The following is a 15082-nucleotide window of genomic DNA, read 5'->3' as shown; positions in this document are numbered from 1 at the left end:
AAAATTTTGCAAACTGAATTCGAGGACTGATAAAATTAAATTCATGAATTGGGATGAGTTTTCTTCTCTAAGCGCCAATTCGGGCATGAAACTTTAGAGCAACGCCCTTGTAGGAAGATTATGAACCTTAATGCATTACACGAGTATGCCACTTGTCCTTTTTTTTTCCTACCATTTGGATAGTTCGTTCAATCAAATAACCATCTTTTTTAGTATTTTTCAATTGTGCCCCTGGAGATTTCTTCTTTAACCAGTATTTTAATTAGTCTTTCATATCTTAATTTGTGATTAAGATAACGGTCATTAGACTCATTACTAATAACAGCTACTCCTCAGAAGGATCATCCTGTACAATTATACATCCTTTCTTGAATGGGCTAAACTGAAGTGCCCTCTTGCAGTATCTCTGGAGCTTCCAGATCTAATTTCACCTCCTCACTAACATCTTGGACTTTACCACCATCAAGACCCACATTTCCCAACAAAGCATATCAAGCTCATCAAAAATCAAATCTATAATTATTAGGCTAAGGGTCTGGTTGTGAAAAAAAAAAAAAAAAAAAAAAAAACTCAACAAATACGGTTCAACTAATTAAAAATTTAGTACCATCATTAGTTTGGATGTCTTCTAAGAAAAGGCATGATGAAGGATAAGACTTCCAGTGTCTCTGAAGTTAAAAAAGAGAATTTCTCAAATGCTTAGAATGTCATTTCAGTGACTGTTAGTAATTTGTGCTTGGGTAATAGTGGATTCTTGAATCTGGTTGTTCCTGCCAAATGTATCCTGATAGTGACTGGTAGCCACATATTACCTATTAATGGAGGTGTTATCATAATGGAGAACGATATGACCAGTAATGTTGTGAAATAGAAACAACCAGGATTAAAATGCACGATAGTATTATTAGGACCTTGGAAGATAATTACATGTACTAATTTTGAAGAAGAATCTCGTGTCTTTGGATACTCTTGATTAAAATTGGTGCAAATATGCAGTTGAAGATAGAATTTTGAGTACCCAAGGTTCTCTTGCTTTGATGAAAGGAAATAAAGGTGACCTTTGGGGAAGTACCATGACAAGTGTTGTGGCTGTATCATCTAGGCATTTAGACTCAAAGGTTTTCAATTCTGGCACATGTTAAGGAATATGGGCAAGAGTTGTACGCCAAAGTTGAGCAAACGAGGTTTAATTTGTGGGTAGAAACAGGGAAGTTGGACTTTTGTAAGCATTGTCTCTATGGAAAACATTGCAGGGATCAATTCAGTAAAGTTGTGGACACAACATGGGTATTGTGGATTATATCCATTTAAACCTTTTTAAGTCCCATATCCTTCCAAGTGAGGATCTCCCTCTCTTTTGACTTTATTGGGGATGACAATCATGGTGTAACAATATCAGGAGTATCAATCAACACATAAAGGTTGCAGACATATTTTTTCAACAGCGGCAAACCACTCAAAAGTGAATGATACTCAAGTTTTGGCTCCAATTTATTACATTTAGAAGTTTCTAATTGTTAATGTCAATGGTATGACACCTGATTATCCAAACAGAAATAAAATATAACATACTATTACATTTTAAGTTATTGTTTAACAAGCTATTATATATTAATTAACATAACAGTAAAAATTAAAAGAATACTGTCATGTTGTTATGTATTTTAAACATAGCTTATAAGAATAAAAATAACACATAATACATACTAACTAATTAAATGAACAGCTAAAAAAAGGAAGAGATAAAAACAATAATAATGGTACCATGTTAAGCTAGATCAATAACAAGATTTATGTTAAATATATAACAAGATCATCCGTAGTGTATTCATTCCTTACTCGTAGGTTTAAAGAAAATGAAAGCCCCCAAAATATGAATATTACCTTAACCAAGTTGGTATATTTTTCCTTTCAAAAAATTATGATCTCTCTAAAAATAAAAAAGAACCCTTAAAATTTGCTTCTTCAACCATCTAATATGTAAATTGTATACCTTCTATAGCTTGAGATTATAGTGTTCCTTTTGGCTTTTGTGCAGTTGTAAGTGGGAACCGCTCCCCTTTTGACCGCCTTTCTATATACACTTTACTTATCAAAAAAATTTTAAAAACTGTTCTTAAGCTCTACATATGAATATACAAAGAAAAAACTCAAGAATAAAGTGCAAAATGAGAAATTAATAAAGTAAGCTATCACCAGTAACACCATCACATAATGGCACAACGGCCATTACAAAAATTGTAACTGTGATCGCGATATGATAGTAGCTTATACTGGCTATAATGACCATTACATTTTCCTTAATGATCATTATATATTGGTGTCACATGCATTAATTTTTTTCTCGCCGGCATATCGGACTACGGTAATGATGGCTATTTTGCCATTACATACAGTAAAGTTTAAATCCCTGAGATTTAAAATAATAAATAATAATAATAATAATTAAATAAGAAAATAATCAACAAAAAGTTAACACACCATATTTTTTTTTAATGTGGTTCAACACAATCCTATTTATGTCCATAGATGAAAAGGGATAATCCACAACAAAGCATAGAGAAATTAAAAATAGGTATAGAATTCAAGGGACAACTTGAATCAAAACCTGAGCTTGAACTCATGCCCATTTCCATACTTGAAGGTTCAAAGCTCCAAATCAACACCCCTATGCTACCCGCTCACACCTAGTGTCTCGAGTCTTAAAGAAAAGCTCCACAGCATTTTTCTATTTCTTTCTCACATCTCTACACACCTTGAAACCTCACCAACCCATCTCTCTAACAAATGGACTCTCTTGTATGTACATTGTTAGACGTCATGTAGACAAGGAATGAGAAATCCCTAGTGTCCAAGTTTCCAAGTAAGTCCCAACAAGAATTGTCCTAAAAATAAACCTAAACAAAATAAGTATTTGAAAATTGAAACAAATATCCACAACCATTCATGTATCTTACTGAAATATAAGTTCAAGTTATAAACCCATGTTTAAGTTACTTCTTATATCATTAGAATCAAAATATATTCCTTTCAAATCCATGGATCTTAATTTAGATAAATTAAACAAAGAAAAGAAAATTAACATACAAGGACGAACATCCAAATGCTTCTAGGAAGAAATACTAACAATTGCTCTAACTTGGTTGAATTTCGAAAGATACCCTTTATCACATTTAGATGATTAGGCATAAAAATGCTGAAATTGAGAGATGGGTCAGTGAGCAATAGATATACAATGATGATACTTACATAATGCATGCTCCTAGAAGAGAAGGTGAAGAGAGGAGTGAGAAAGGGCAAATGGGGTTGATTGCTTGGCCGCGTGCATTGGAGCTCTGCCCATCGCTGGTGTCGCCGTTCGTCGCTGCTTCAGCTGCGCTCCAAAGAGTGATTTCCCACACATGGGCATATTGACGAGAGATTTTGTTTAAATATGTTTGTGTTACGAAAACATAAGCGAAAACAATTTTTTTTTTTAATAGAAAAATGGCATTATGATGTAATTTAGTTGTATAGTACGGAGTATATAAAAAAGACAAAATTAAAATTAAACAAACAAGAAATTGGAAATAGTGCCAACCCTTTTTCGTAATTTGCTCTCCTTTTATACACGCAAATCTATTATTATTATTATTATTATTATTATTATTATTATTTGTTTTACCATATACTTGTGATTTTTCACAAAAATATACATTAAGTTTAATTTTTACATGATCATTTCTCTACCATTTGTCGGCCTATTGTGCACGTAAACATAAAATGATTGAAAAAGGATGCAGGGTTAGAGGGGATGTACCTGATCATTTTTTTTTTTGATAAAATGATTTCATGATTTGCATATATAATAATTAAAATGATTATTTATTTATTTTTGTTGTAGATAGTGGTGATGGTTTTTTTTTTTTTTTTTTTTTTGGTGCAAATGGTCTTGGCTGCGGTACCAACTGTTTGAGATTTTTTTTCCGTGTACTGCTTTATATATATATATAAATAAATACTAGATTACTTTAATCATTTATTATAGAAAGTTGAAGGTATTTCAGTAAATTAGACATGTCCGTTAGTGCAATTGACGGTCCATCACTAAAAAATGAGGTCTGTATAGATTAGTTTCATTTTTAAAAAAAGTCAGAATAACTTAGGCAAACATGGCTAATATGGTTATAAACGAGTTAGCAAATCCAATAAATATACTACAGATTTAATTAGTGTGTCGACTTAGTTACAATTTGAACATAATTATGACAAACCTAAACTCACTTATGGCATATCATGTTCAAGTTGTGTTATAATTAGTATTGTCACTCTTAGCAGTATCCCCTTTTCGTGTGGTAAAAAATATAATTGTATTGCTTTATCAAATAATGTAAAATATTGTGACCCTGTGCTCACACTCTCATTCCACAGACAATTATTCATCTTATATACTTCAAAGCTAAAAAAAACTCTTCGAATCTGATTTGGCTAAGTCACGTTGGCATTAAAAAAGAAAGAGTCCCTTCTCACATGATATAAATGATAAAAAAAAAAAAAAAAAAAACATGTTGCTTTCTCTTTCCCCTCCCAAACTAAAAACTCTCCAAAATTGCATGTATACAAACATTTCTCCTCAAACGTCGCCTTTTATAAAATTACTCTCGGACCCCTACTTTTTCTGTAAAAGGCAAATTCATTTTGTAGAACTTGAATAGTTTGAATAAATTATACATTAAAAATTCTTTAATATAATTTATAAAACAATATATATTTATTTTATACATAATATAAATAATACTGTATTTGTATAGTTCTATGAATTTTTACTTTGTAAATTTAAATTTATGGAATACGGGAACAAATAATTTCTGGTTTGTGGCTATTTTCTTTTGCTCTCTCCAACCAATTTTAAAGAGTTTTTGATTTCCTGTTTGTGAGGGGAAAGAGAAAGCATCACACACACACACATATATATATTTGTCTTTCTTTTTTTTCCTTTTCATTTATACTATGTAAGAGATGACTTTATTTTATTTTTTTTATTTTAATTCTGACGTGACTTAGCCAAATCAGATTCAGGGAGTTTTTGAGTTTTCTCTTTTGCGATGCCTATCATTACTTAACATAAAAGTGGCATTTTAATATTTAATATATAGTCAATCCAATTAATCTTTTTGTCACATAATTGATGAGAGTTATACAACTTATACTTAATGAAAAATGATGAAAAAATATGTCAGAAATAATAAGAAAAAATATGTCAGAAATAAACAAACAAAGAAGATAAAAGTTAAAATAAGAATATAAAAAGTTTTACAAATTTTGGAGAAAAAAAGAAACCTTAATAAGGGGTTAAGATAAAGATAGAAATCTTTTGAGCCCTATTAAAATCTCTATTGATTAGAATCTAATAATATATACAAATAAAATTTTTAGGGAGGTTATAATATAAGAAAATAATAAGAAGGAAATAATATTTTTGGGAAGGTTATAATATAAAGAAATAAAAAATTTTGAAAGTTATAATATAAGGAAATAAAAATTTTGAGAACCTTTATATTATAATAGGAAGGAAATAAAATTTTTAGAAAGGGTATAATATAAAGAAATAAAAAAAAAATTGAGATTCTATTCATTCCTTAATAGAAACATGTGAATAATGTGTGCCTGTTTTTATATTAAACTTCTAAAAAAAAGGTGCCATTACACTATTCACTTTGGTTTAGTCGCTGGACTTTAGAGCCTAGTAAACTTAAGGTTTGGGTTCGAGTCCCGCTAGGTGTTCATTGTGGCTAGCCTCCAGATTTTCGAGAATTAGTTGTGTTGTTGAAGAGCCCTAAACGTTTGTGCCTTCTTGAACACCCAAATTAATAAATAAAAAAAAGAAAAAAGAAAAAAGAAAAAGAGGTGCATTACACTTAAAATTGTATCATTTAAGGGTTTGAAAATCTACAATCTTATAAAATTAGTGCTTCTAAAAATGATGGAAATTTGAACACACGTTTGACTTAGCCCATCATATGGCAACATTATCATAAATAAAAAAAATAAAAGAATAAATTATTTTTTAATCGAAATGGCAACTTTATACCTTAGCAAAAAACAAAATAATGGAGTAGTAACTTATTAATCTTTGAACGCACATTTCGGTTGGAGGCGGTTGGAGGCATCTATGTCTGCTGGTCGCACGATAGGTTTGACCGCACACCTAAATCAGCCGACGCAATGAAGCGGAAAACGACATCGTAACTTCATATTTACTCCTTCCAGGAATACGATACGCATTGAAGACAACCATACTTACCAAGTTCAATCGCGTGGTTGCAGTTACTCGATTCTCCTCCAGATTATTCTCTCTCCTTGTCTCTCTCTCTCTCTCTCTCTCTCTCTCTCTCTCTCTATTCGAAGAGAGAAATTTTCTCTCTCCACGCGTATACACAATTTTTGGGATTTTATTATACAACCCATTTGAATTATTGATCTTGGTTTTCTATATGTCTATCTAAAGATTGTAATTTTCAAATAAAAACATAGAATCTATCAGATAGGGTTTGAATTTTGCTTTACTCTTTCATTTGTTGAAAAAGTATCTATTTTTTTTTTTGGAAGTTTTTCTTCCAAATCTAGCAAAGCATTTGAAATTTTGGGATATGGCGTCGCATTTTGATCGGTGGGAGAAAGATCCGTTCTTCTCTGCAGCAGAGGAAGTTCAGGAATCCGCCGACAGGTTCCATTTATTTGTCTTATTAGGGTTCTGTTCTGTTCTAATTTGTGTGTGTATGTATGTTCATGCACGAACATATATGTACGAATATGTATGTATTTATTGTTTTATGGGGTATTGTTTGAATTTTTCTAATTTTCAATTTTGTATGATTGTTGAAATTGATTTGGTAATTCCCCCTTTTTTTTTTTTTTTTTTATTTTTAAAAGAGTTTGATCTATATCAATTTTTTTTTTTGTTTGTTTGGTGCTGTTGTTTAGGATGGAATCGACTTATAGAACCTGGATTCACGCAAGGAAAGAGGCTTCCGGTATGTGGAATTTGGAAGAGCTTCACAGGGACCTGCAAACTGCTCTTGGCACTACCAAATGGCAGGTCATCTCTCGTTTTTCTCTATCATCAATCATCATGTCTCTATATCTGCGCGCGCACACACACACACACATATATATATGTATATATGTATGTATTGTCCATTTATCTTCATTCCTGTTATTTCATATGAGGGTTAAACTGATAATTGGGATTACTATGCAGTTGGAGGAATTTGAGAGGGCTGTCAGGTTGAGCTACACTAATAGCTTAGGTGATGATGCAAAAGTCAGGCATCGTGAATTCATCACGGCAATTGAGAGCCAGATTTCAAAAATCGAAACTTCATTACAAGAATCAACCCTTTCTACGGGCAAGCCCCCACTCCCTTGGGCTCGCTTGGATGACAGAGAAAGTAGTGAACTTGCTTTGTTCCTGTCGGGACCAGCAGCGTCTGTGGAGAAGATCACTACGAAAATTCATATTGGGGACGAACAAACAGCGAACCAACAAGAGATTGATAAACAATTGAAGCCACTGAGTTCAAAGAATTCGTGTAATTCAGTGGAGTGGGGTTTATTGGAGGCTAGGGAAGAGAAGTTGTCTGGACATCGGAGAACAGCAAGTGCTAGTGCAGACATTAGTGCATGGAAGATTGCAGTTGCTGATGATGTTTTTCCACATAGCTCCCCCAATGGGCAGCCTGAGGTTCCCCCTCAAAGGATACCCAGTTTTTCAGGGTTCCTGAGTACAATGGAGACTGCATCCAAGTTGAAGTTTTCAAAGAATGGGTACAGGAAGTTGAAGCTTCCGGATCGCCACCAGGAAGCTGATACCACATTATCACAATCCCAGCAGTTGACTCGGGTGAATGGAAAATTTTGTGTCTATTTAATTAGAATATGTTAGTGAAGTCTGAATTTTGACTTCTCAATTCAATTATGTTGTTAATTAGTTTTTTTAACCTGATTTGTTACACACAGGGCACTAATATGTGCTATGAAAGATGTAAGAGTTGCCTTGATGGTGTTAATGACTGTTACGACAAGCAACTTTATGGTTGGTATGGAGCTATCCAGAGACAGCTTCAAAGGTCTCAGTATCAGATGCAATATAGTCGGCCCATTCAAATGATTGTTTCAATTGCTCTTCTCCTCTGCTTTGCTGGTAAGCTTGCGTGAACCATTACTGATCTTTTAGTTTTATTCTCATTGATTGTTTGTCTTTTTAAAGGCTGCAGTTTTTAAAATACTACGTATTTGTTATCAGTCTTGAAAGTATGGTTAAGAAAATAGAGAGATCTGCTTGTTTTCCTGCATCATGTGAATAGTCAGCATTCAGCAATGTTCATTAAAATGTTACTGATATTTTTTTGAGCATTTAATCCTCTACATTTCTTCATTTGTTCACCAGTAGAATTCCTTTTACTGTTGAGGTTTTATGGGTTCTGATAGGATAGTAATGGATTCAATCAAGGTCTAGGCTATTAATGGTGGTTTTCTTTTCCCAGGCCCTATAATTTCTTTTTTAAACAAATTGTAGCTTACTGAGGTCCAAGCGAATGTTATTTATTATTTGGAAAATGGTTATTCGAGGTTCGATATACATGGCATGACTTAGGCTTCACCCAAGTCTCTCAGAGCGTGAGCTAAAGTGTGAGAGAGTCAAAGTGTAAACTTTTTGAAACAAGGAATGTCGGTATCTTGCATGTACATATATCTCATTATTGCATGATCATGTTAATTTATTACATGTCAGCATTGTCTAACTTTTTATAATTTGTGAAAGTGTTTATATGAATATTCGTTAAGTATATTCATTTTTTTTTTTTCCTTGAATAAGTATATTCATTTGCTATTGCCTATTTGTTTAATGTAATCTAGTGAAACATAATGCAATTTAATTCAACAATCTAGTGAAAAGGTTCAAAAAAAGATGGCCAGCTTGATGGTAAGTAATCTAAATTTCCTTGCACTGGTTATGAGTTTGAATCTTTGTGGTAATCAGTATTTAGCTAGTAGGACATTTCTTAACTAATTTTTTTACTTATCAAAAAAAGAAGAAGCTAGTAGGACATTTCATAAACTCTGCTGCAGTGAATGTCCTTACACGCATGACACAGTCATCTCGGGATGTGTGTGAAGTGGAATTTGACTCTGTGTCAAGTGATGTTGGTGTCAAGTGTTTGAGATCCTCAAACAAAAAAGCTAATTTGCAAATTACAAAAAACAAATCCATGGATTTTGAACGCATCGACTCACAATCCATCGATTTGCACTTGACAAATCAAGTCTCCACTTTTTTGTGGGGTTGTCATTTACAATTTCTTATCTATTTATTTAGTTTGAAATGCATGTTAATCCAAATCTTAACATTCTCATATTAGCTAAGTAGTGCAGATACTTCTATGATATTGTTGTGTATGTATTGGATACGTGTCAAATACCGACACTTCGAGGACACTCCTACACACGTGTCCAACACTTCATATATGTGTCATAATTTAAAGATAAATTTCATTACATGGGGTATTTAGTTGATACCATAGTTGCTAAAGGCTCAAGGTGCACGAAGGTGCCAATGTCTTGGAGATGGGACTTGGGGGTGGAATTGGGTGAATTGGGGTGAAAGTAACTATGGGTGCTCATTAACCAAATGCTGCACATGTTGCCATTTTGTCAAGTTGGCTTTGAGGGGTACCTTAGTTTTAATCAAAGTCTAAAAACACAAATAACTCTAGAGTAGCTTGTACATTAGCTAGTTTAAGTATATTGCATTTACTCTCGTCAGTGCAAGTATTGTGTATTTCTTCGGGAGCGCTCCCCTTTTGAGCGCCTTTCTATGAATTTTTTTACTTATCAAAAAAAAGAAAAAAAGAAGAAGAAGAAAGTATTGTACATGAAATTCAAGGACTAATCAGTATAATAAACTACCGAAAAAAATTGATTGGTATACTGGCTAGTCATTAGGTTACTAAAAAAACTCATTAGTGCACTAGACATTAGGTTAGCATACTAGTCATTGGTTAGTCACGTTTGGTTACTAGACTTTCTAGTCATTGGGTTACTCCCGTTGTTGCGAATATACAAAGCAGCCTAGGGAAAGGGGAGGGGGTCTGGATTTTTTTTTAGGAATTTCAGGAAGGAGAAACCATCCTATGGACTCATCATCAGGTTAATTTTTGCAATGTGTACCAACACAAAGTATGTTTACAGTTGCATTAATATATGATAAGGTGGTTAACCTCTATAACTAACACCTGGCTATAATGAGACAATCTAATGCTAGATTTAAATGGATAGAGAGTAATATCTCAACCCTGCTAAAAGCAAGAAGAATGGTGTTTGCTTCAGAGTATGTGAATGTCATTATTTCATGGATTCTTTCTCCAACATCCATGGAATATTATTTACAGCTGACCTTTTTTTTATAAGTATTTACACCTGACTTGAGTTAATTTTACACTTGCCAACAGCTTTTTGTAGGAGTCATTTTTTGGCAATCAATTTAACATAACTACTGGATTAAATGTCCTCATATTTATCAACAACAGTAAGTATTACTTTAATATTTGATCAAGAGAAATGTGAGTTTGTGTTATTACTTATCAAAAAAAAAAAAAAAAAAAAAAAAAAGGGAAATGTGAGTTCGTGGATTAGCCATTTATTTTTTAATCCAATTGACTAATATTTGGCATGGATGGCAATTGACAATTGTGTATAATCTAATGGCTGGATTCACATAAATGATTCTTACATAAATTACTGAGGGCAGTTAGAATACGTACTCTTGCACCATCTATAAGTTGACTCGCGCATTCTTATATCATTATCAATATGGATTAAAACTTAATATTATTTATGTCTATGCATTGTCTTTCTTTAGTTAGGCTTGGTATTTTTCTCTCGTTTTAGATTTGTGTATTCAAGGCCTTTGTTGGTTGGATGATAGATAGAGGAACGTGATGAAGAATGAATGAAAAAGGATTTCAGATTTTTTCTCTCTTTTTCTATTTTATATATTTTTATTTTTTTATTATCATATCTTGAGGATCATGGTGCCCAATTTGGGTTTGTGAACCATACACGTATCCATTTCCAGACCCATATTGCGTCGTCTTGACATGGGATCACCGAGGGGAATAAAATATTACATGCATCACAAAGGTCATCACGAACAGTCACACACACAATTTCACTTACTAAAAAAACACCCTCACTTGCTGACATGATTAGATTATCAACCATTACTTAAACATATTACATAATATGTATTTTATATGTGCTTGGGCTGATCATGACTATTTACCCAATTTACATAGAAGATGATGTTTACCATGAAACATTTTGTTTATCAGATTATTTCATTGTATCAAGATTATGTTCTGGTTGATGGTTAACCACCTATACTTTGGGAGACATTATTGGTGCCACATTGAATATTTTTGACCTACTAGTATTATGTTTTAATTACCCTTGATATTCCCATCGCATGGATATTGATCCTTGTTACTATTATATGTTTGTAAGCTTTACACCTTACCTTTTTCATTACTGCAGTGCTTTCTACCCTTCCACGAATTCTTAGTTTAAAAGTTTTTGGTGGTTTATTTTTCAATATTCTAGTCTATTAGTAGATGCTAAGCTGCACATAGTCCACTGATCGTGAGATGTTTGTGTTCTTAAAATTTCATATGCAAGCACACGCAAGTAATTATTTATGTTACTGATTTCACTGTATGAGAGTTTTCTGCTTAAAGGTTGACACTCTATATCCATGCCATATCATCAATATAGTAAATGGTTGTGCCACATTTTGTAATAAAATTAGTGAAAGTGAAATTTTGTATGACATTGAACTTTAATTTTTGGGAAATAGTTGCGCCTTGCAATTTATGAAATGAATGATGATAGGTTTTCTTGTAATGCTGCTAGAACCAGCTTTTCTAAGCATCACCCTAGCAGTGATACAAAAATCGAATTGAAGTTGTCTTAGTACGCACTGAGGTAGCAACTTCCTGAATGTGCTTGAGTATGTGTTGAATAAGAAAAGATGTGTGCGCGGGCATGTGAAACTTAGAATAGTAACTATGTTATGTATTTAAATTCTAGGATGTCAACTCATTTTTATGATTCCCATGCACAATTCATTATTGTCATTAATTTTGTTGAAAGTTTATCTATAAAAGGAAATTCGCACACACCCGTAAACGCCTTGAGTTGTATACTTTTGTGGGGGCTTACATGGATTTGGTTCTCTCTTGCAGTTTTATTCGTGTTGCGTGCAATTTAGGGAGCAAGAGATTCATTATCCAGTATTATGTAGTCAATGGCAATTTGTAGTGGGAAGTTCAAGGGTAGATGTGTTGCACATTCTTAGCGCCATCACCAAAATGAGGTGGGTGGTTCTGGTTTCTTCTTTATGTGATGACATGTTCATTCATGTGACTTACTGGTCATAATTGCGCCAGAAATGCTGTATTTGACCTCTAGTTCCTTTTCCGTTTTCCGGTTTTGCTGATTTCCTTGATAATCAGTGAATTTTGTTGTATTATATGAGGCAAAGATGATGGCGAAGAATGTTGGGCCAAGGTTGTAACAGGGAAGGAAAAATAAAATGAAAAACTAGGTTTCTGCCCCTTGCCAGGTCTTGTAATGTATATAGTTTCTTTTTATTTGTATTTGTGTATTTATACCAGTGTAACATGTTCCTCCGTGTGTATGCAATGTCTGACGGTAACACTTTTAAGCCAAGGTATGGTTCTTGATAGATGTAACTGATATACCGCTAAAGAGTGATGACAAATAACCTTTGTTACTCTTTCACGTGAAATTAATTATGCTAGCACTGCAGTCTCTTAGCTCTTTTTTAATAATAAAATATCTGAATGTGAATGACGAACTTGGTCCCCCATTCATTTGACGCGTGAAACACTTAGCCAACCCCAACCCCAACCCCACCCCCACCCCCACCCCCATCCCCGCCCACCCCTTCTCTTATCCACCCACCCGTCCTCACCACCACCCCCTTCTCTCTCCACCCTTCCACCTCTGAGCGGAACCGAGCCAATGAAGGTCCAGGGGGCCACGTGCCCCCTAGCCTAACCCAGCCCTCTATAATATATGTGATAAATTTATTTTTTTATTTTTTATTTTTTTTCATATATAACCTCTAACTAGAAATCCTGCCGTGACCACCGATTTTCTACGCCCACCACTGCCAATCCCCTCTCTCACCACCGCACATCCCTCCTCTTCTCCCTCTCCCTCTCTCTCTCTCTCTCTCCACCATTGCCTCCTCTTCTAGCTCTCCCTTCGCTGCTACATGGGGCTATAGACACGTGAAGGATGTGGGTGCCATCCGTTGGTGAGAATTTGGGGGGTTTGGAGTTGCTATGAAGGAAAAGTAGGGCTACAACTTGGATGGGCCCAATCCGAAATAACCTGAGTTAGCCCGAAATTTTGTGGGTTTGGGTAATGTTTTTTTAATTTCGGTTTGAGCCTGGGTTACATATTTTGAGCCCAAATTTAATTCGGGTTGGGCTTGGGTTGATATGGATGAAGCCCAACCCGAACCTGAAAATATTATATATATTTATAATTATGCTTAAGACATAAAAGTGTACTAGTTAAGTTAGTACTGTGTTTGGAATTTATTACTAAAGTTTTAAGTTCAAGACATGGGTGTAGCATTAATTGATTTTTTTTTACCCACAAATTCTTTTGAGGTGGGCTTAGGCAGCTCGGCTCGGGCTGGGCTTGGGCTGAAAATTTTCTATATGAGTCTAGCCTGAGATGAGTGCCAAGCCCGTCCAATCTGCCCGAGTTGTAATCCTAAAGAAAAGTGGGGAGTGTTTGTGTTGAGCAGAAGTGAGAGATTCGTTGGTATTGGGTGCGTAGAAGAATGGCAGAGGGGGGTAGGTTGAATTTGGGCGTTAGGAGGGAGAGAGGGGTGTAGAGGCAGGTGTGTACTGTGGGGAAGTAGAATTAATATTTTGGATGATAACGATGGGTAGGTTTGATGGGGGGAAAGAACAGCAGATGATGATGGGTTGATTAACTCGATTTGCTGGTAAGTTGACCTTTAAAAGAGCTGAGTATATACATACATATATATACACACACACACACACACACACACACACAAAGGTCGTATAAGACAAAATTATCTAGTAAAGTCTCTTTTTGTCACCCATCCCTTCTTCTATTCTTTCCATCCAATTTTTTTTTTTTTTTTTTTTTAATGCAGAATAAAGCATCAGCGTGGATTTTGGCTTAACTTTTACTATACGTTATTAGGCCTTATATCAAAGATTTTCACTATAGTTTACTTTTATATTATTGTTACATTTTTACTCTCTCTCACCCCACCCACGCACACACTAACACACAGTTGCACTCCATAGGCTGTAGAAGCCATAGAACATCCTGTTGATTAAAGCTATCTACATTCTTTAATGGATGATGAATACAGGGATTCACAAATTTGCAGGAAACCACGATAAATCCATGACAAGCTATGGCATGTACTGTTGAGTAAATTTTAATATAATAAATAGGATAAAGTGTAAAAAAATCTCCTAAACTATATTAGAATTTGTAAATAACTCCCTTAAAGTATATTTTGTATATAAAACTCCTTGAACTATCACATTTAGTTACAAAATACCACAATGCCTTGATTATATTTCATTAAATGACCATATTACTCTTTTTTATTGATTACACTTAATCTATTTTTCTTATTGAAATAAATTATGAAAAAAAAATTCATACTAATTTGATGACATATTCTCCATTTGCTTACCTTTACTTTTTTAAATTAAAATTTTTAAGTAAAGATATTAAGTAGAAAATTTTAAAATAATTTAAGTAATTTCTTGATTTTTGCATGAATATATTGCATAAAAAAGAAGCATTTTTTTATTTAAGTAATTTATTAATTTTTCATCAATATATTGTAAAAGGAAGGTATTTTTTGTGGTAAAAAAGTTTAAAGTGAGTATAATAAGTTTTAATAATAAATTAATCATTTTTGAAAATGGCAGTTACAAATTTATTTATTTAT

The 15082-nt window shown here is 33.6% G+C and overlaps 1 protein-coding gene across 1 annotated transcript; it reads left to right on the top strand.

Annotated features, from left to right (window-relative positions):
* Nucleotides 1-6264: 6264 nt before the first annotated feature.
* On the top strand, nt 6265-12784 carry LOC132276185 (uncharacterized). Its single transcript, XM_059777504.1, has 5 exons — nt 6265-6706; nt 6964-7078; nt 7241-7882; nt 7999-8182; nt 12282-12784. Exons 1-5 carry the CDS (start codon nt 6630-6632, stop codon nt 12305-12307), a joined length of 1044 nt encoding a protein of 347 aa, XP_059633487.1. The 5' UTR covers nt 6265-6629; the 3' UTR covers nt 12308-12784.
* Nucleotides 12785-15082: the final 2298 nt, after the last annotated feature.

The sequence above is a fragment of the Cornus florida genome, unplaced genomic scaffold (genome assembly GCF_030987335.1).
Source record: "Cornus florida cultivar Cherokee Brave unplaced genomic scaffold, ASM3098733v1 CherokeeBrave_3.0.0_Hap2_Chr10, whole genome shotgun sequence".
Lineage (NCBI taxonomy): Eukaryota > Viridiplantae > Streptophyta > Magnoliopsida > Cornales > Cornaceae > Cornus > Cornus florida.
The sequence above is the reverse complement of the archived record's forward strand: the minus strand, read 5'-3'. Positions and strand labels throughout refer to the sequence as shown.